The 20,809-nt window shown below is 39.7% G+C and overlaps 1 protein-coding gene across 3 annotated transcripts in view; it reads right to left on the reverse strand.

The window, feature by feature from the left end:
• Positions 1 to 20,809, reverse strand: part of ACVR1C (activin A receptor type 1C) — a 76,987-nt gene that overhangs the window by 42,198 nt on the left and 13,980 nt on the right. For all 3 annotated transcript variants that reach the window (XM_040972035.1, XM_040972034.1, XM_040972033.1), the window contains exon 2: positions 2,902 to 3,132. In XM_040972035.1, coding sequence (XP_040827969.1) covers positions 2,902 to 3,132 — 231 coding nt within the window. The remainder of the gene's footprint in view (positions 1 to 2,901; positions 3,133 to 20,809) is intronic.

Genomic DNA, 20,809 nt, shown 5'->3' on the forward strand with positions numbered 1-20,809 from the left:
GGAAGACACTATTGAGAGGCCAAATGTAAGAGTTATGGGAGTCCCAGAAGGTGCAGAAAGTGGAACTGGCTTTACAGATTTATTTAATAAAATAATAAAGGAAAATTTCCCTAATCTAGAGAAAGAATTGGGAAACAACATCCAGGAGGGGCACAGAACTCTCAACAGGCTTGATCAAAAGCGATCTTCACCAAGACACATGATTATCAAGCTCTTTTCAATTGAACATAAGGAAAAGATCCTTAAATGTGCACATGAAAAAAATCAGTTGACATATAAAGGAATGCCAATTAAACTTCCAGGAGATCTCTCACAGGATTCTCTACAGGCAAGAAGAGAGTGGAGTAACATAATCCAGATTCTAAAAGAAAAAAAATTGTCGGCCTAGGATAACATATCCAGCAAAGCTTTCTTTCATCTTTGAAAATGAAATAAAATTCTTCCACAGCAAAGAAAAGTTAAAAGAATTTGCCTCTTTCAAACCTGCCCTACAAATAGTACTTCAAGATGTTCTCTTGACAGAGAAGAGGAATAGCACCTACCAAAACCAAAGGCAAATGTGAAGAACATCCCAGTAAAATGACAACAGAAGATTAAACCAATGAACAACCCATTCCTAAAATGACAGGACCAAAGTACCACCCATACATATTAAACTCTGAATGTAAATGGCTTAAGCTCAGTCAAACATTATAGATTAGTAGACTGGATTAAAAAACAAAACCCATCTTCTCATTGTCTGGAGGAGACACACTTCAACAAAGATCAGGAGAAACTGTATTACATGGGTTTTGATGTTTTCTGTTGGTTTCATCTCTTCAAAACACTTTCTTCTGATTAAATCATTCAATGACTTGTAGATCATGCAGTAACATCATTTTCTTCAAGAAGGTTCTTGATTTTCATTTCTTCAGCTATACATTAGTCATTTAATAGCATGTTATTTAACTTCTTGGTGTTGTTAATTTCTTTTTTCTCCCTGATGTTGATTTTGTTTTGTGGCTCTTCATTTAAGGGGATGTATAGTAGCTGTGTAATGGAGATTGTCATATCTAGTAACATGTCATTTAACTTCACGGCATTGTAAATTTCTATTTTTCTTTCTATTGTTGATTTTGTATCATGATTTTTCATTTAAGGGGATGTACAGTAGCTGTGAAATGAAGACTAACATCCAGATGTGAGAATGCAGTGTAATATGCATTTCTGCTTCCAGACAAAGATGGACTTACAATGAAACTGTTTAATATATCTTTACAACAGGATTCTAGACTTTCTGCCATTGTCCATGCCCGCAATGATGGACATATGACTATGTATGGAGAATTATATGTTAGTAATGATATAGAGGAACTAGGTGAGGGGAGCGAATAAGAGAGGGGATAAGGGAATATGGAACTGTATCATAAAATGAGATAATAATAATAATAAAATATAAAAAATTTATAAACAGTTCATTAAGATGATCACCCTGTCTTTATCTTACCTAGAAGCACACAGCTCCCCTAGAGGATATTGTCTCACCTCACAAGAAAACCACAAAACATGACTATAATTACAGATTTCTAGCTCAAGCCATTAAAGATTAAGACGGGAGTGCAGCACCCCCTTAGCTGACATCCCAAAGGCTGCCTACTTTAACAAAAACTGGGAGTAAGAAGAGCCAGCTAAGCAGTAGGAACAATGTAAAGATGGGTGGTGTGCCATTGGTACCTGCTGTCCATGATGGCCTGTCAGCAAAGCCAGTCTACTCCCATATGATATGGAAAGCTCGGACACTGACCAAACATGACAGAAGCCAGCTTTTGAGGAGCTGAAAAGCTCTGCCAAGAGCCAGAGCACTGTGAATTCAATTGGCCTAGGGGTCAAGGACTCCTACTTTCCAACACTAGACTTTGTAAGGCCCAAGCAAAAATGTCCTTTGCTCTGCCTACATTCCAAAGCAACCATCATTATTGAAGGGGTTGCCTGTAAACTTTCATCTAAAGACAGTGTGTATTCTCTATGAGCCTATGATTCAGAGCAGCGCTCCTGCCAATCCAGCCAGGTCACGGGAGTCAGCCGGGTTTCTTCCTTAAAGGGGCTCACAATCATCTTTCTATCTATACTCAGGATTGATGGAGCAAGAACACAAGTCTTAACCATTTTCAGCTCCCAAACCACTGCACGATCCTGTCAGAAGGAAGATCCAATCCCTCCAGGGATTCCTGCTCTTATATTAAAAAAAAAAAATCAATAAAAGTCCAGCTCAAACTAATCCCAGTGGTGTTCCCCCATCCCATGCTTCCCATTCCTTTCCAACCACCTGGTCCCCAGGAAGGAAGTCCCAGGAGAAGTTATCTCATCCCCGGCCACTGCCCTCCCTTCTCCGACTCTCAACCAGTCTGCCCCTTGACTGCTGTAGGATCAGGCTTCTGCATTGCTTCCTATGCACACCAGCAGCTGGCCGTCTCTGCAAATTTCTCTCCTGTAAGTTTGCTCTAGCTGTGAAAAACAAGATATGGAGAAAGCATCCCTAAAATGAGCACTGTATCTCCACAAAAATTGGTAATCTATTGTTACATGTTTTGCTCATTTTTTCTTGATTAGTGTGTGTATGTATATATTTTCTTTAGAATAAACCACATAAATTTACATTTTACTTGAAATCCATTAGTCAATTCGAAAAGTATGCTTTGTATGAACACGCTAAAATTTTTAGTTGTCTTCAATATTTTGACAGATATGCACTTGAAACAAATCACATCAGCTAGATTCTAAAGAATTTTACTAGTCAAAAACAAAAGAATTGTAAAACAGATTTTCATATTTAAAGAAACATAAGAGAGTTTGATTTCTATCATGCTTACAGTTTCCCAAGAATAAAATTGAACTTGGAAACAACAAAGATAAATTCCTTACCTGCTGGAAGGTGTAGTGTGATATTGTTGCAAAAATCTGTGAAGCAGCACTCGGTTTTGGTAACATTGTTGGAACTATGACAGAAGACTTGTGCATTTAATTCTGGGAGAGAAACACAGGACTTGATCACCTGCTCTTTCCCATTGGTTAGCATGACAGAGGCCCAGCATGCTCCTTCTGTTTGGCAGGTGAAGTTTGAAGAGTCACACAGAAGGCACACACACTTCAATCCTGGAAATAGTAAGGCAGAAAAGCTAAGACACAAAAGATAGCATGCGAGTATGTTCATGAAACTTCAAATTGAACTTAATTAAAATTAAACATGAACAGTTTGTAGTGAACACATGTTAACCCTGTGACTTCCTCTCTGACATATTTCCTTAAGTAGATTTTTTTTATTATTATCTGCAATTTCTGGTTATTTGTAGAATTTATTCAATTGCTACTATATTTTAAAATATTTTCTCATTTATCATTCTCATTATCATATTCTCATATCATACCTCATTCATAAGGTCCATCAGCTGAATCCCTAATTAATAATGCCTATGAAATGCTAGGATACAGAATTTTTAAAATTTATTTTTATTATACATATTTTTTAATTACATTGTATTATGTGACACAGTTCTATATAGGCACTGGGATTCCCCTCACCCCTCTCCCAACCCTCCCCCCATGGTGGGCTCCTCCCCCATTGCGCAACCACAGTTCAGGTTTAGTTGAGATTCCTTCATTGCAAGCATACACCAAGCATAGAGTCCAGCATCTCATTGTCCAGTCAAATTCAGCGGCTTTTTGGGGAGACCCTCTCCGGTCCGAAGGCAGAGCCAACAGAGTAGAATCCCAGTCAATTAAAAGCCCCAACATAACATCAGCAACAATATATAATATTAAGGGATAAAGTGACAAAGTATTGAGCAACCAATTTGTCAAAATTGGATGCATGGTCTTAACAACTTCCTGTGACCATTTCAATGACATTTCAACAATTGAGGTGCGAAACAGTTTTAGGAAGGATGTGCAGAGCAATCTTCCATACCTTGGTGAGCACTACTTAATCCCCGTGTCCTACCTAGTAAGGTGTGCGAGTTCATGCTGACCAAGTCTTCCTTGTTGTTCTCTGCCTATCCATTCCAATTTGTGAGTGTGTGTGTGTGTGTGTGTGTGTGTGTGTGTGTGTGTGTGTGTGTGTGTTGGGGGTGTGGGGTTCTGGAGCGTCCTTTATGGTCATTGCAGAGAGGGTAGGGACCCATTGCAGAGATAGCTCCTCTCCCTAGTCCTGAAGGAAGTTTACTGTTCTTCTGTTTCTGAAGATCACTCAGGTTTCCTGGTTGTTGTTCCGATGGCCTTGGATCCTATGATAAAGGCCTCAGCTTCTTCCATTCCGTGTGGTAGGTCCAAAGGGGGTGGGGGGGTGGCGGATGTCCTCTGAGTTCTCGGCCTTCGAAGGCATTCCAGTTCCCCGTGGTCTCTTTGGCAGTTGGGATGTGATCCTTGGCACCTGTACTGATAGCCCTTGGTGGGGATCCTGGAGACTCCAGGTTTAGGATACAAGCCTCCTCCTATCCACCTGCTCCACTCTGTGGTCCCCCACTGCTCTGCGCACATGACCTCCTATTAATAGGTTGTCAGGGTCGCTCTTGGTTTCCCCTATATGTCTTTGTAGTTTTACTGTTGTCTAATGTTGTCTTGAATCTATTGTCTACAAGTTACCTGTTATGTGCCTGAGAGGTTACACTACACAGCTTCCTCACACGTTCACAGGAGATGGGAGGTTTCTTTGTTCTCCCGCCCAATTTCTGAGTAGTAAAAGGTTTTGAAAATATATTTGGTTATACAATTTTAAAAACACATGGGTTGAGGCCAAATTAGGTAGAGGTCCATCGGGGGAGATTTACATCATTGGGAATCTTTAGGGTTGATTCATGTACCCAAAGCCCTGAGGGTTCATCATGGAGCTTTCTAAGCAGCAATCATAGAAACCAAATCCCAGAGCTCTCTGGCCGGGCAGCCAGCAGGCAGAGCCTACCACCAAATGGTGCACTGGCTGCCCGATACCGGCTCCGGACGGGTGCATGGTAGCGGCCGCGAGCGATCCAGCCATGAGATGCTACTTGCTTCCATTCAGTGTCTGGAAGACTACTTCCCCAGGTTCAAGCTCCACCCCCTCCGGGTCCTGCCCCCAGCTCAAGCCCGCAGGCGAACAGTGAAGCAGTCGGACCCGCTTCACAGAGCCCCGTTGGTAGTAGGATGCAGAATTACAACCAATGGGAGCTGTCCAGTATCACTTGTGGAACATTGCAGTATGGCAGCTTTGCAGCCAAATAATTCAATACATTCAGTTCATCTACTTTTTCCTTTTAAGCTTTTAAAGAGGATGTGCTAAGCATTAAAAAATATATATCTATTTTTAAAAGCTAGAGTTCTTAAAAGTATTTTTGATTCTTGGGTCCAGTGCAATAGCATGGTAGCTAAAGTCCTAGCCTTGGATGCACCAGGATCCCATATGGGGGCCGGTTCTAATCCTAGCAGCTCCACTTCCCATCCAGCTCCCTGCATGTGGTCTGGGAAAACAGTCGAAGATGGCCCAAAGCCTTGGGACCCTACACCCACATGGGAGACCCGGAAGCTCCTGGCTCCTGGCTTTGAATTGGCACAGCTCCAGCTGTTCCAGCTACTTGGGGAGCGAACCATTGGATGGAAGATCTCTGTCTTTCCTCCTCCTCTCTGTATATCTGACTTTCCAATAAAAATATTAAAACAATGGATTTTAAAAATGAAATAAAATAAAGTATTTGTAATTCTCTTATTCTATGATTTAAAAAACATTGTTTAAGGCATCGATGAGTCATTAGTTTTCTCCTATTCACTGTGGAACACATCTTAAAATAAGAAATTGCATAAAACAAAGACACCAAAATCAGATTTTAACATGCCTACACAGGCTTTCAAAAATTAGACTTTATTCCTCTATTCTCGTCCATACATCTGCCAATACTCTCCCGTTACTGTGCATACGCATATGCACAACCACAATACTAGATAGAAAGCTAACACACGTAATCAAAGCAATATATATTTTTTGTTTTTATTTAAATAATTACTGTTCCCCAGTTATGTTCTAAGGGAAATACAATCTTAAAATAAAACAAAATTTATTAATAATGCTTTACCAAGTATAATCATCCACACTTTATTCCAGTAGTGATTAACATGAATAAACATATTGGCTTGTTACTATTCATGCACTAAAGTAGAACCATACATCCTACTTGATTTACACCCCATAATTTTGGATCCCATAAATTTTTTTGGAAGATTTATTTATTTTTATTGGAAAGCCAGATTTACAGAGATAAGAAACAGAGGAAGAACTTCCAACCATGATTCACTCCTCAAGTGGCTGCACTGGCGGGAGCAGAACAAAGGCAAGAGCCCAGAGCCTCTTCCGGGTCTCCCACACGGGTGCAGGATCCCAAGGCTTTGGCCCGTGCTCGACTGCTTTTCCAGGCCACAAGCAGGGAGCTGGACGGGAAGTGGGGCTGCTGGGACAAAAACAGGCATCTACATGGGATCTCAGGGTATTCAAGATGAGGACTTTAGCCACTAGGCCTGGATCCCATTAATTTTGTGTATCTCTCTTGATATTAATCTATGCAAATTAATCTATGCAAAGCTAATGTCTGACTCATAACAGAATGTAAACATTAGCAAAGATCTCTTATCACTAACAGAAGCAAAGCTGTTATCTTATGCAAACAATTGATATATATTTGTGATACATAAAAGAACAGCTGGATAAACTACAATGCAGGAAACTTTTTAGAGTCATATGAAAAAGAAATATATCTCCGTGTGTTTGCCAAGAATACATCGACTGCTTCAATTTTTCTAATGGTCCAGGCTAGATTGGCTGCAGTCCCAGCAGCAATGTCTTACAATGGTCAAGACAGAGAATGTAGGCCCAGTGCGGTAGACCAGTGGCTAAAGTCCTTGTCTAGCACGCAGTGGCATCTCATATGAGTGCCAGTTTGTGTCCTGGCTCCTCCACTTTCCATCCAGCTCCCTGCTTGGGAGAGCGGGGAAAGCAGTTGAGGATGGCCCAAAGCCTTGGAACCCTGCACTCGCTTGGGAAACACAGAGGAGGCTCCTGGCTCCTGGCTTTGGATTGGCTTAGCTCTGGCCATTGTGGCCAATTGAGGAGTGAACCAGCAGATAAAAGTTCTTTCTCTCTCTCTCTCTCTCTCCTGTCTGTAAATCTGACTTTCCACTAAAAATAATAATAAAAAAAAGACAAGAGAAAGAATTTAGAAAAAGACAAAGGTTTCATCTCTAGTTTTCTCAGTAACTCACTGACCTTAGAGGATACAGTTCATCTTACATAGCCTCGGTGCTTTCTTGCAACAATGGGAATAAACTGGAGCAGATGCAGTGTCTCCAGAAATCATAAACTTGCATATAAAACTAACAGTTTTGCCTCTTTAAACTTACTTTTGGAAACCTAGAACTAAAATATGAAAACTCTACCAAGTAATAAGCCTGCTCCACTGTGGTTGCTCATCACCTTCATATTTTAAAAAAGGGGCCTGAAGGTGGGAAGAGGAGTAACTCTGCTAACTCATCACATTGAATCATTTGTCCCTCACTCTTCATCAGCATCTCCTTGAATTTTCTGTCCTTGGGGAGCTCAGCCAAGTAATGAGAGGATATTACTAAGGGATATGCATGATCTGATTGAAGACAACCACCAAGTCTCCAGGAGTCAAACACATCCATTTCCCATGCAGTACCCGGAAAATGTAATGCACAGCTCTGCTATAAAGCTAGTTATTACTGTCTCCATTTTATGAATACTCAAATAAGTCCACAGAAGTCAAGGGATTGACTTAATATGAGTACTGGGCCACCTAAGCAACATGGCTTCTATACTACTAAAACCACCATGAAAACAGTGGCGGATACTAAAACTACTCCTCTACTCCCCCTCACCAAAAGTCTACTGATTGTGAATAACTTATAATTCTAATGAAAAAGAAAGAATTAATAAGTAACAATTGATAACTGAGATTTTGGTCAGTAATTTTCTAGTTACCTTTATTAAAGATTTATTTTTATTATTTTTTCATTGGAAAGGCGGATATACAGAGAGGAGAGACAGAGAGGAAGATCTTCCGTCCGATGATTCACTCCCCAAGTGAGTGCAACGGGCCGGTACTATGCCGATCCAAAGCCAGGAGCCTCTTCCGGGTCTCCCATGTGGGTGCAGGTTCCCAAAGCTCTGAGCCGTCCTCGACTGCTTTCCCAGGCCACAGGCAGGGAGCTGGAAGGGAAGCGGGGCTGCTGGGATTAGAACCGGCGCCCATATGGGATCCCGGGCGTGCAAGGCGAGGACCTTTAACCACTTGCGCCACCGCGCCGGGCCCTCTAGTTACCTTTAAAACACAGCTCATATGTCTTTAAAACAAAGACTACCCGATTTCTGAGGAGACAAGTGTCAAAAAAAAAAAAAGCCAGTCATCTGTGCCTTTCACCTAGAATAACTATTCCCACTTTTAAGCTTACCTCAATCCATAAGTAAGACTCTAAGTACCTAACCTGATACTTTCTCAGAGAAGCACTCCTGCCTCTTTGAGAAAATCGCCACATAACAGTTCTCATCAAGGAATCATGTAGCTACTCACTGGATATTCTTCAGTTTCAAAAAAAGTACAAATAAAACTGAATAACAATAATAATAGTAATAATAATAATAATGATAAACACCTAAGGGATGGAGTTAAGATAAAAAATGCCACCTGTTTTAAATCCTGCACAGTGGAAGGCACTGACATAATTGAGGACTTGTTGATGATAATGGCTTTACACATCTGCTAAATGTTCCCATTATTCCAGGTCAGTTGGCAGTAGTATAGCACTAGCTGAGAACAAACAGTAAACTAAACAATATCCAAGATGTGTAAGTAACACATGACATACTTAGTCACTCATTTTTCTTTTCCCACTAGTCCTCTACAAGGTTTCATTTGGTACATATTACACTAGGTGCACATTAACCACCCTTAACAGAATTTTTATGCCACCAATCAAAATATATGTTATCATGAGTGATTAGATTTATGCTTTCAGGTTATTTTTTTAATTAAAACCATGGGTACTAATGGAGCCAATTACACTGCAATGTTTCATGATAAATTTGGTTGCTAGACAGTAGTCCTGCTTTACGGCTCTTTATTTTACACCTTCATGGTTAAATGAACTTGAGTATATGAAAAGGGATAGCAAATGAAGTTCAAGAGGAAGGCAATTCCCCCAAATAAGGAGGCCTGTTCAATTGTTCCATACAAAGAAGACTACACTTCCCGCGTGCTTCCTCCCACCTCTCTAATTATCCCCCTTGCCCCTCTTTGCCAATTAGTCTCTAAAAGCCAAGACATCTGTTATCCACATCCACCAAAAGATGTGTGCATTCCCAATCCATCAGAAAACAAAGTTCCATCCATATCTACATGTGTTGGCCTAGCATATCCTGATGTCCAGACTTGTGAAAACCATCAGGCTACACAAAAATTATCAATTTTCATGTATACACCATTCATGTTTTTAAAAGCCAGATATTTTTGAATAATTCTGAGTGATAACATTGACTGAATTGTAATTTGATACTGATTTCAGTAAGTTAGTGTCATACTCCTTAAGTTACCACTATTTGGGATCTAAATGCTGAAGTATCCATTGTTCAGTCCTTAATAAAAACTTAAAACACACAGCATTTTCTCCCTTTTCTCTTTTTCAGGCTTTAGGATTAACAAAGAAACAACTCAAGCTCATCAGTGCACTGACTAGGAAAAATGCAGTATAGGAAAGAAGCCAGGGCAACCAGCACTACAACGGTCCAAAAGAAACCCAGAATCGAAGACAATCAGTAAAAGATCAGTCCTTCTCTTGTATTTCTTGTCAAAATTCTGTTTTTCTTGTTATGTGATTGTTCTCAAGTATTTACCTTCCTTCATAGTAAGGCATAACAGGATAGAGGAAAAAAGCTTTTGGATCTCATGAGAATGCAATAATCATTCAGATTGCTGAAATTCTATTTACCAGGTATGAACACATTCTAAAATGGCAATCATCCCCCTAGTTTAAGAAGGGCTGAGAAGAAATAGAGAGGTTCCATCACACGAACAGTTTGAAGCTTCTAGCTGTAGGGCTCAAATAAGGAAAAGTCAAGCCGTTTTGAATTACAACACTAACCATGGGCAATTTCCAACGGCAGCACTGTATGAAGCCAGGGTTAGTTTCAGCTCTCCTGTGCAACAAAAGCAGTTTGTGTGTCTCAGCCTTAACACAACTTTCTCAGCCTATTCATATTTTAAAGACCCATCCAGTTGCATGACTGTCAGAGTAAGTAATCATAATTTCATGTAATTCATTGTTAGTTTTACATATGTTTTTATGCTGGAAACCTAAACATTTCCTCAGCAAACTCTTCCCTCTGTCTTGGGGATTTTAAATCCACTATCTTCAGCTTAGAACAGAAACTCTCAACACACTACAGCTACTTTTAGAATAAAGCAAAATCCTAAATAAGAGACTGATGGAATTATGATTTCTTACAAAGGATTATACCACTGTAGCAAAATAGGGAAAATCTGCCGGGGGGTGGGAGTTGGGGAGGGGGAATCCCAGTCTATATGAAATTGTACCACATATAAAAGAACAAAGCAAAATCCACACTCTTTATCACAACCCGATAGTCCAGGCTTCTCTCACCTCTGATCTCATCATGGAGGATGAGAGCACTGGTGTCCCTTCTCTACCATCACGGCAGAAGCTGCTTCCCCAGCTCACAGCCTTTGTGCTCTGCCCACAGCATTCTTCCTGTCTCTCTAATTGCTCAAGTATCAGCTCAGAGACCACCATCCCCCTCCGGGAAATCCTCACTGATTCTCCTTGATGAAAGACTGGCGCTTGGCACACCTGTAATTAACGTGTTTATTGAATTGGTCCCACTAGAATGAAACGCTTATGAGGTCAGGGACATTCCCCTGTTCTATCTACTATCGTCTTCGTAACACCTACAGTAGGGTGTGGCAGTGCAACAAAAAGCTAATGAATGTCAGGAATTACAAACTGTAGAACGCTGAAGCTGTCGGTCAGTAAAAGACCATTTGAAATAGTCTAACACATTAAAACCCTTCCATTGTTTTTATTGTGGGTCTGTTTTCTTCCAGTATTTTCTTCTGTATAGGTTTTTATAATTGAACTTAGCTCATAAATGCAGCTGTAAGGTCTGCTCTTCTGTTATTTTGGCATTATATCATGAATTTCATAACATCTGCTTTAAAATCATTCAATGTTAGACTCAGTGCGATGGTGTTGCACGCTAAGCCTCCATATGTAGCACCTGTGTCCCATATGGGAACTGGGTCGTGTTACAACTTCCCCCTCTCTGATGTGGCTCCCTGCTTATGGCCTGGGAATGCAGTAGAGGATAGCCCAAGGCCTTAGGTCCCTGCACCCATATGAGAGCTCTGAAAAAATCTCCTGGCTCCTAGCTTCAGATAAGCTTAGCTCCAACCCTTGTGGCCATTGGAGAGTGAAGCAGTGGATGGAAGATCTCTCTGTTTCTCCTTCTTTCTGTGTAATTCTCCCTTTCAAATAAAATTAAAATAAATCTTTAAATTAAAAAAACCCCAATGTCATTTAGAAACCTACCATCAATGTAAATGGGTAATATATAGCATTTCCTTATTTTTAGACATTTTAGTTTTCGCAGTTAAGTGAACCATATTAATAGTCTGTGTGGATTAATCTTCATGTAGATTTCATTTCTTAGCTTAGACTCCTGAAGATGCAATTGCACTATTGTTGTTATTGTCTTACCTGCTTGACAGAACTTGTACTAATTAAGTTATCCATCAGCATGGGAAGAACATGCCTGTCTCACAATACACTTCTCTGCATTGGATACTCTCACTAAAATCTCAGTAATACAACAGATAAAATTCGTATCTGATTTAAACTTGCATTTTCTTACTAATGGAATTGAACCTTTTCTACAACAAAAAATTTCATTTTGATTTCCTCCTCAGTGCATTTTTGTCCGTGCTATTTATCCCTTGAATGGATCTTGTTTCTTCTCAATTTTAAAAAGCGTTTGTTTACAAAGTAAAATGTTGAAATTATTTGCCATTTGTGTTACCAATAACTTATCCCTAATCCACATGAGCGTGATTTTTCCTAGCATATTATCTGCATCATTTTTGAAAAAAAAAAAGATGGTATTTGTGTTTCCTTCAAGTCAAGTAGTACACAGAACACAAAGCAGAATGTAATATGAAACAAATTTCCCAAATGTCACACCACAATACCACTGTTAACTGCCTCAGCAAAGGGTTCTCTATAGAGATGTACATATATGTGTCGTATGTGTTCATGTGTTCATGGCCTCATTAAAATCTTAATAATGCGAGACATGTAAACGGTAACAATTTCTCCACGATTTTTCCTTTGTCTTTAACCTTGCAAACACCTATCAGACAATTCCTATTCAGTATTTGTCTCAGATGCTACTTGACGATCTTCCTAAACTCTAACTCGTAAGTGTATGTCAAATTTGTGTATGAGTGTGCAGCAGGTATCTTCAGCAGGTGGTAAATGAGCTATTTTATTGTAAGTCCACAGAAGCAAAAAAAAATTTTAATCATTACTTCGAGTATTTTACTGCTTGCCAAATGCTGGGATAAGAGTTAAGAAAAGGAGGCGTGGCAGGGCAAGAAAAGTCAAGCCTTAAAGGAACTCTGCCCTGTAGGCTAAAAGACGTTAGGATTGTGCAGTAAACAGAAAAGAGTTTACAAGCCACGTGGCACAGAGGCCCCCGCTTCACGTGGCAGGGTGGGAGACGGGAAGGGAAACGGTGACAAGGTGTCTTTGAGGGGAGTCCTGAGGGACACAGCTGTTCTCACACTTCTGGCCTTTCATAGTCCAAGCCCACTCGTCAGCAGTCTTCACCTACAGCCCTGTAGTAACACTTACTATCCTGCCCACATTTTGCCAGCCCGCCCTCCTTCCCTCGCCCTGCTAGAAATCTTTAAGAGTCCCCTGTCCCAGGGCGCCTGCTCTGTGCCTCGCTCTCTGGACTTGCAGAGCCTTCTCGTTAACAGAGACGGACCTTGGTACTGTCAGACCCTCCCTGGGATACTCTGGGCACTCATGCTTTCATCCTGGCAGCTGCGGCCACCTGCTGGAGTGGGGAGTGGGGTGTGGTTGTAGCAGGAGTCAGTGACACAGGTGCTGCACCCTTTCCTGGTACCACCTAGTGGCGGAAGGAAAAGGCGCCGGCTGGCTACTATTTCACACAATGAGCCTCCCATTGCCATTTCTCAAGCAAAGGTTTTGCACCTAGGACTTTCTATTATTAAAATCTCCAAATACAATGTGTTTCCAAATAACAAAATGGCATTTTGAATGTTTTTTGTTTGGTAAAGGGACCCTCCATTCAGATCTCTCTCCTAGCCTGAGAAATGCCTTTTGTACCAATAGATTCTGATCACCTCAATATTGCTAGTGAAGTCTTTCCAAACAAAATACTCAAAGTTGACCATGAATTCCTTAATAATTATTATATAATTCATATTCATTTAGGTCCGTATTCAATAGAAACAGGTCAGTGTATGGGTGCACAGTAGGCCACTGCCTGACATACTGGCATCCCATTGCAGGGAGTCAGGTCAAATTCCCCAGCCCACTCCCTGTTAATTCACTTGAGAAAGCAAGAAAGATATCAGCTGATGGCCCAAGTACTTGGGCCCCAGTTGCCCACATAGGAGACCCAGATGCAGTTCCATGCTCCTGGCTTCAATCTTGCCCAGTCATGGCTGTTATTTAAAGAGTGAACCAGAGAATGGAAAATTTCTCTCCATCTCACCTCTCTATGTAGCTCTACCCTTCAGATAAATAAAACAAATCTGAAAAAGAAAGGAGAGAGAGGAAGAAAGAAAAATGAAAGAAAGAGAAGGGAGAAGGAAGGAAAAAACAGAAAGAGAGAAGGTAGGCGAAGGGAAAGGAAAAGAAAGAGGTAAAAAGAAAACTTTCATGCCTAGCATGGTAGCCAAGTGACTAAGTCCTTGCCATACATGCACCAGGATCTCATGAGGGCACTGGTTCAAGTCCCAGCTGCTCCACTTCCCGTCCAGCTCCCTGCCTGTGGCCCAGGAAAACAGTACAGGATGGTCAAAGACCTTGGGACCCTGCACCTGCATGGGAGACCAAGAAGCTTCTGACTTCTAGCTTCTGGTTTTAGATTGGCTCCGTTCTGGCCTTTGCAGGGTCCCAAGGCTTTGGGCCTTTCTTCAACTGGATGGGAAGTGGAGCTGCCGGGATTAGAACTGGCACCCACATGGGATCCCGGCGCATTCAAGGCAAGGACTTTAGCCTATCCATGGAAGAACATTAACATCAATAATAATAAGACCAGTGTTGAAGCACAAAGCGTTAAGCCACTGCCTACAATGCCTATTTGTGTTCCTATTCCAGTCCTAGCTGTTCCTGTCCTGCTCCAGTTCCCCACTAATGCATCTGGGGAAAAATCAGAAAATGGCACAAGTTCTTGCATCTCCCTGTCACCTGGTTTCTGCCTGGCCCAGCCCAAGTTATTATTGTCATTTGAGGAGTAAACCAGTGAGTCAGATACCTGCCTCTCTGTCACTCTGCCTTTCAAATAATTAAATAAAGCTATTAAAATACATAATAATAATAATTCACTCTCTGTGACCATAATTCAGGAAGTTACTCAAGTGAACCCACAACACCAAAACGTCATATTGCATTCCATAAATACGTCATGTACAATAACATAAATTTTAAAAGTTAAAAATAAAATCTCACACGTAAGTGTAAAAGGTTCAAAAGAAGGGCATGGCTAGGAGGATAAAGGCAGAAATAAAGGACATTAAAAAAAACATTACTAGTTATCTGCTTATATTCTGGGAAGGCAGCAGAAGATGGCCCAGGTCATTGAGACCCTGTACCCACTTGAGAAACCAAGAAGCTCCTGGTTCCCAGCTTCAGATCAGATCAGATCAGCTCTAAAGCGTTGTGCCCATTTGAGAGAGAACCAGCAGATGGAAGATCTCTCTATGTCTCTCCTCTCTCTGTAAAACCTGCCTTTAAAACAATAAAAAAATTTTAAATACTATCGAATAAGGAAAGACATACCTATGTATCTCAGAATTAAGCAGAGTTTAAGAAAACCAAGATATCTTTTCAAAACTTCAGAAAATTTAAAACATACTTACATTTTATGACACTATGTTTCTTTTGTCCTTTTCTAAGTTAATTGTGGATCCATAGTTGATTGTGAACCAGGACATGAAGGTGAAGTATCCAACTTGTTTTTGTTTCAATCTGTCTTTTGCTCACAACCAACAGCCACACTACACCTAGGAAGGTGGTCTCAAATTTAAATGGCAAACTTCTATAATACAGTTTTTGTCCCTATGGAATATTCTGGAAACTCAATAGAGCTGAATAGCAATAATTACTCACTCTAAACTTCAATGAGAAATAATGATACATCAGTTGTCTAACAAAGTATTTGCTCAAGATGCAAGGCTGTTGGGCCTTCCTGGCTCAGTTAGCTCACTCGAGGCAGATGTTCAACTACCAGAAATTCATCTGGCAATGCTTCCATCACAACTGGGGCACAGACCTTTGCATTGCATTTCCTCAGTATAAGCATTTAGGCCTATTTTACAGAAGTTAGAAGATGACATAGATATTAAATACAGGACTGAGTCCCCTATATTGCTCAACAAACCTTACCCGTTTGTTGCTAACTTCTACATCTAGAATATACCACATAATTTGAATATTGTCTCCATTGGAACGGATTACCATTTTATAATCGCCTGCAGAAGGATCCAGCTTCCAGCAACACCTTGTAATGATGAGCAAGGATTGCTACTCTGCTGCAGGAACAAGGGAACTTGTGCAAAGAAGACAGCATCACAGGGTGCTGATGCTAGTGCTAGTAACATGTCCTTAGAGGCACATGTCGATTCATTCGTGCAGGAATAGTGCAATTAGGTGATCCACAGCATCCCTTCCAATTCTAAACTTTCGTAACCCTAAGAGAACACATCAGTAGCCACTATGCAGTATCAGGTGGATCAATCGATTGAAAGTAATGCAGTAAACCAACAAATTGTTGTCCTAGGATCATGGTTCAAGAAGAAAATCATTCTGGAGAAAAGTTTACTCTAATCAAAGTTACAGTGAATTACTAGAATTCATAATTTGGAAGGCTGTTAAGTGGTCAAAGTATAGTCCTGGGTTTTCTTTTTTTTTTAAGATTTATTTATTTTTATTGGAAACACATATATGCAGAGAGAAGGAGAGACAGAAAAGAGAAAGATATTTCATCCAGAACAGCCAGAGCTGAGCTAATCTGAAGGCAGGAGCCAGGAGCTGGACTGATTACATATCAGAGTGCCAGGTGCTGGACCGAGTCATAGGTGAGGCCAAGCACTCAGATTGGAACTCCTACACAAGTGTTTAGAACTAAATTACATGAGCCATGACCATGGCCTTTCAGGGCCTGCAACAGTAGGAACTTGTAATTGGTAGTTGAATCCAGGAACAGAGCCCCAGTACTCAGATGTGATATGTGAACCAGCACGCTAAGTAGCTCTTTAGAATAGTGCTGGTGGTGGACTCTTGACACACACCCACAGGCCCTGCTGCTATGCTGTGCTGCTTGTTGCCATGCTATCCCAGCAACTCCATTTTTGAGTATGAATATGTTAGAATTATGGAGTGAAAATACACTAGGATGTTGACAAGCAGAATTGTCCCTGAAAATTTAAATATGTAATGATCACCAAATGCCTCCTTTTCTGCAGGGAAATGTACCTGCTCTCTACAGAGAACACACATCAATAGACCAGCCTCGCCGGATAGACGTTTCTCTCATCTTTTAATTATCTTGGGAGAGGGTTAGTACAGATATAGAGACTCATCCTGGATGTAGAAAATTAATCAAGAAAATGCTGACTGCCCACTATGTATGTGCTAGTGTACCGAATAAGAGGCACCTCTGATCTGACTCAGCAACATGAGGTTTGCCAACACATTAGTGAACCAGAGTAGAGACTGCAGATGCAAGCAAAATTCTCTAGACACAAGAGCTTAATGCTGTAGTAAACTAAGACAAGGAGCCCCAGTAACCCAAAGGTGGGTGATAAATGTCCTTCCAACTTGAGCAAAATGCTGTTATGTAAACGAGCAGGCAAGCAATGCTGCAGTTACAATGAGTTTTATCTAAATGTGGACTTACCCCTGAGTTATAATTCCTTTGCTAAAAGGAGGAACCACTCCCCCACTATGTCCTACTACTTAAACACAATCTACTTTATTCTAATTTGATTCCATTTGTATCTATGTCATAGAATTTTACAGAATGCGGATGATACACGAAAAAATTTAATATGTGCAGAAATTCCTTATTAACCAAAAAGTTATGAAACAAAGGCAACTGCAGTTTTTTTGTTATGCAACATTCTGGCAAACTTTTTATTAAATATCTCTCAAACAAAAATATAGAATTGTATGCTGTTGCAGTTTTAATGATTTTGTGACTTAAAACTAAGAAGAGTGAAGTTGAATGTCTTTTAAAAACACGCTTTTTTTTTTTTTTTTGGAAAGTTGGATTTATAGTGAGGAGGAGAGACAGAGAGACAGAAAGAGAGAGAGAGAGAGAGAGAGAGAGAGAGAGAGATCTTCTGTTTGCTGGTTAACTCCCCAAGTGGCTGCACTGGCCAGAGCCAGCTGATCTGAAGCCAGGAGCCAGCAGCTTCTTCCAGGTCTCCCATGTGGATGCAGGGTCCCAAGGCTTTGAGAAGGGGACTGGAGCAGCTGTAATACAAGCATGCGCCCATATGGGATCCTGGCACATGTAAGATGAGAACTTGAATATCTTTGTATTTCATTATTGCTTATAGCTCCTGCCTATTTTCCTGCCTCTGGTCTTTATACTTTTTACTTATTGAATTCTTTATTAAGCCTTTGATTATAAGGTAAATTAAAAACAGATCATCTTGAGGCCAGCATTTGGCAGGACAGCTACAGCTGCCACCTGTGATGCAGGCATCCCATGTGCACACTAGTTTCATGTCCCAACTGCTCCACTTGCAACACAGATGCTTAACACCTGGGAAGATGGCTGATGGCCCCTTGTACCCACATGGGACTTAGATGAAGTCTCAGACTTCTGACCATTGTGAACCAGCAGATGAAGATAATCTCGTTTGTCTGTCTGCTCTGTGTGTCTGTGTGTCTCCCTCTCTCCCTATAACTCTCCAAATAAATGAGTAAACAAATATTTTTTAAACATTGCCACTTAAATAAAATACTAAGATAAAACCATTTAAATTTGTTTAATAAGTACATACAGAGAAAAAGTATAAGAAGAATTAAAATGTCCATATCAGGTCAGTCAAATCCACCAGGCACCCACTTTTAACTATTTTTCTTATTATTCTTTAACATACTATCTTAGGGAGGTAACTCTAAAAATGTTACTGATTAACCAATTTGAAACATTATCTGCTGACTTCCTGATTCACATAAAACCTCTTAATTTACATACATACCCTCGAATTAGGGGAGGAGATGCAGATTTACTGAGGTGCAATTTACATATTGCAATAGTTATTCATTTTTGTGGGTACTTTTATGAGATTTGACAATTGTGGTGCCATCATCTCTCCGCACAAATTTCTCCATTCTCTTTTTAGACACCTTCCCTCCTCAACCAACTGCTGGCAGGCAATGTTCTGTATTACAACACTTTTATGTTCTCCAGAATAGCAAATGAATTCATTTCTTTGAGCTAGGTTTCTTTCATTTCACTCAAGGCATGTGAAATACGCTCATACAGTTGTATACATAGATTTCAGAATGAATGTACAGCAGATTGCTATCCATTTATCTATAAAATGGTGTTTATATCTTTCCCACGATTTTACTAATTAAGAATAAACTTGTAAATATTACTATATAGATTTTATGTAAGTTTCATATCTCTTACTAAATATATAGGAGTGGGACTACTGTGTTACATATAAAGTGTCTTTGTTTAACTTCACAGAAGGCTGTCAAGTGTTTACCAAAGTGGTTGCATCATTTCACATTTATATTTCACATTTCTATTATATTGATTGATTGATTTAGTGTTCCAATAATCTTACCTTGTTTCTCACATTCTGTTGGGTTCAGAACTCACTTTTGAGTTCTGAAAATTACTTTTCTATTTTGAATAAAGTGCTTTATCAGATGTGTGCTTTGTACCTACTCTTTCCTGTCTTTCAATAGCTTTGTTAAAGGACCAATTTTTTATTTTGATGAAGTCTAATTTATCATTGTTTTTCTTTTATGTGTTGTGCTTTGCTTCTATCATCTAAGAAATTATGTCTAATCTAATGTAAAAAGATCACTTACTTTTAGACTTTTAATAGATTCATATTTCATTTTTAAGTTTGAGTTAACAATCACAGATACGCAATGCATATTTTAAGGCATTTTTTCCCTTCCTGTCCAATTACTAGAGGATCATATGCTCAAAGACCATCCATTCGCCAGTAAATTGCCTCAATTTCTTTGTCAAAATTAATTGACATTTATATGTGGTCTACTGATTATTGTCTTCATCTTCTACTTTTTATCACATTTAATTACTGTAGATCTATAATGTGGCTTGAAATAAGGCATTGTGAGCTTATTTCCCTCTGTTAAAAATCAATTTACTTATTCTAGTTCCTTTGCTCTTGAATATAATAAATCTTAATAATAGCTTCAGTAATTTTATAAATGTTTCTGCTAAGAAGTTGGTTGAGGCTTTGATTTTACATAAATCTACAGAGAAATCATAAAGTAATTAGCATTGACAACATTGAGTCTTTGAGTCTATAAATGTGGTATTTGATTCCATTTACCCAGGTAGATGTTGGAATTCTTTCAGGTGCTTCCTACTGCTAAATGTTGTTGGGCCCAATGCAATGTCTCAATGGCTAAATCCTCACCTTGCAAACCTGGGATCCCATGTGATCCTGGTTCGTGTCCTAGTTGCTGCACTTCCTATCCAACTCCTGCTTATGATCTCATAAAAGTTGTGGGAGATGGCCCAAAGCCTTGGAACCCTGTACTCACATGGGAGACCCAGAGGAAGCTCTTATTTCCTGGCTTCAGCTCAGCTCAGCTCAGCTCCAGCCATTGTGGCCATTTCAGGAGATTTTAAATTAACCAGGAGTGAACCTGAGGATGAAAGATCCTCCTTTCTCTGTCTTTCCTTCTCTCCATAAAACTGATCTGCTTTCCCAATAAAAAAATAAATAAATCTTTTTTTTAAATAAAACATTTAAAAAGAATGTTATCTGGTTTTTACACACTCACTGATATTTTCATTCATTTTTTCCTTTATTCTAGTGAAATTGTAAATTGCAACATTAGAGTTTTGATTGTTGAAGCAGTCTTATATTTCCAGAATAAACTCTACTTGATTCTGATATATTATATTTCTATTTTATTAATGTTTAATTTGATAACATTTTGTTGAGGATTTTTGCATCTAATTTCTGTTGTTGTTGGTCTGCAGTTTTCTTTCATAGCAACATGTTTTACTACTTTTTGTTTCAGTATAATGCTGGTCTGTGGAGAAACATGTTCTCTCTACTTTCCAGATCTGGAAAAGTTTATAGAGCACAAATACTATTTCTTCCTAAAATTTTTTTTAAATTATTTTAAATGCAGTGTTACAGAGAGAGGGCTTCCTAAGCAAACACAAAATGACAATCATAGTCCAACGAGCAAATAGGCAAAAACTACGCATAATAATCAGAGGGAGAAAATGTTC

The sequence above is a fragment of the Ochotona curzoniae genome, unplaced genomic scaffold, assembly GCF_017591425.1.
Source record: "Ochotona curzoniae isolate NIBS_2020 unplaced genomic scaffold, NIBS_Ocur_1.0 contig_2210, whole genome shotgun sequence".
Lineage (NCBI taxonomy): Eukaryota > Metazoa > Chordata > Mammalia > Lagomorpha > Ochotonidae > Ochotona > Ochotona curzoniae.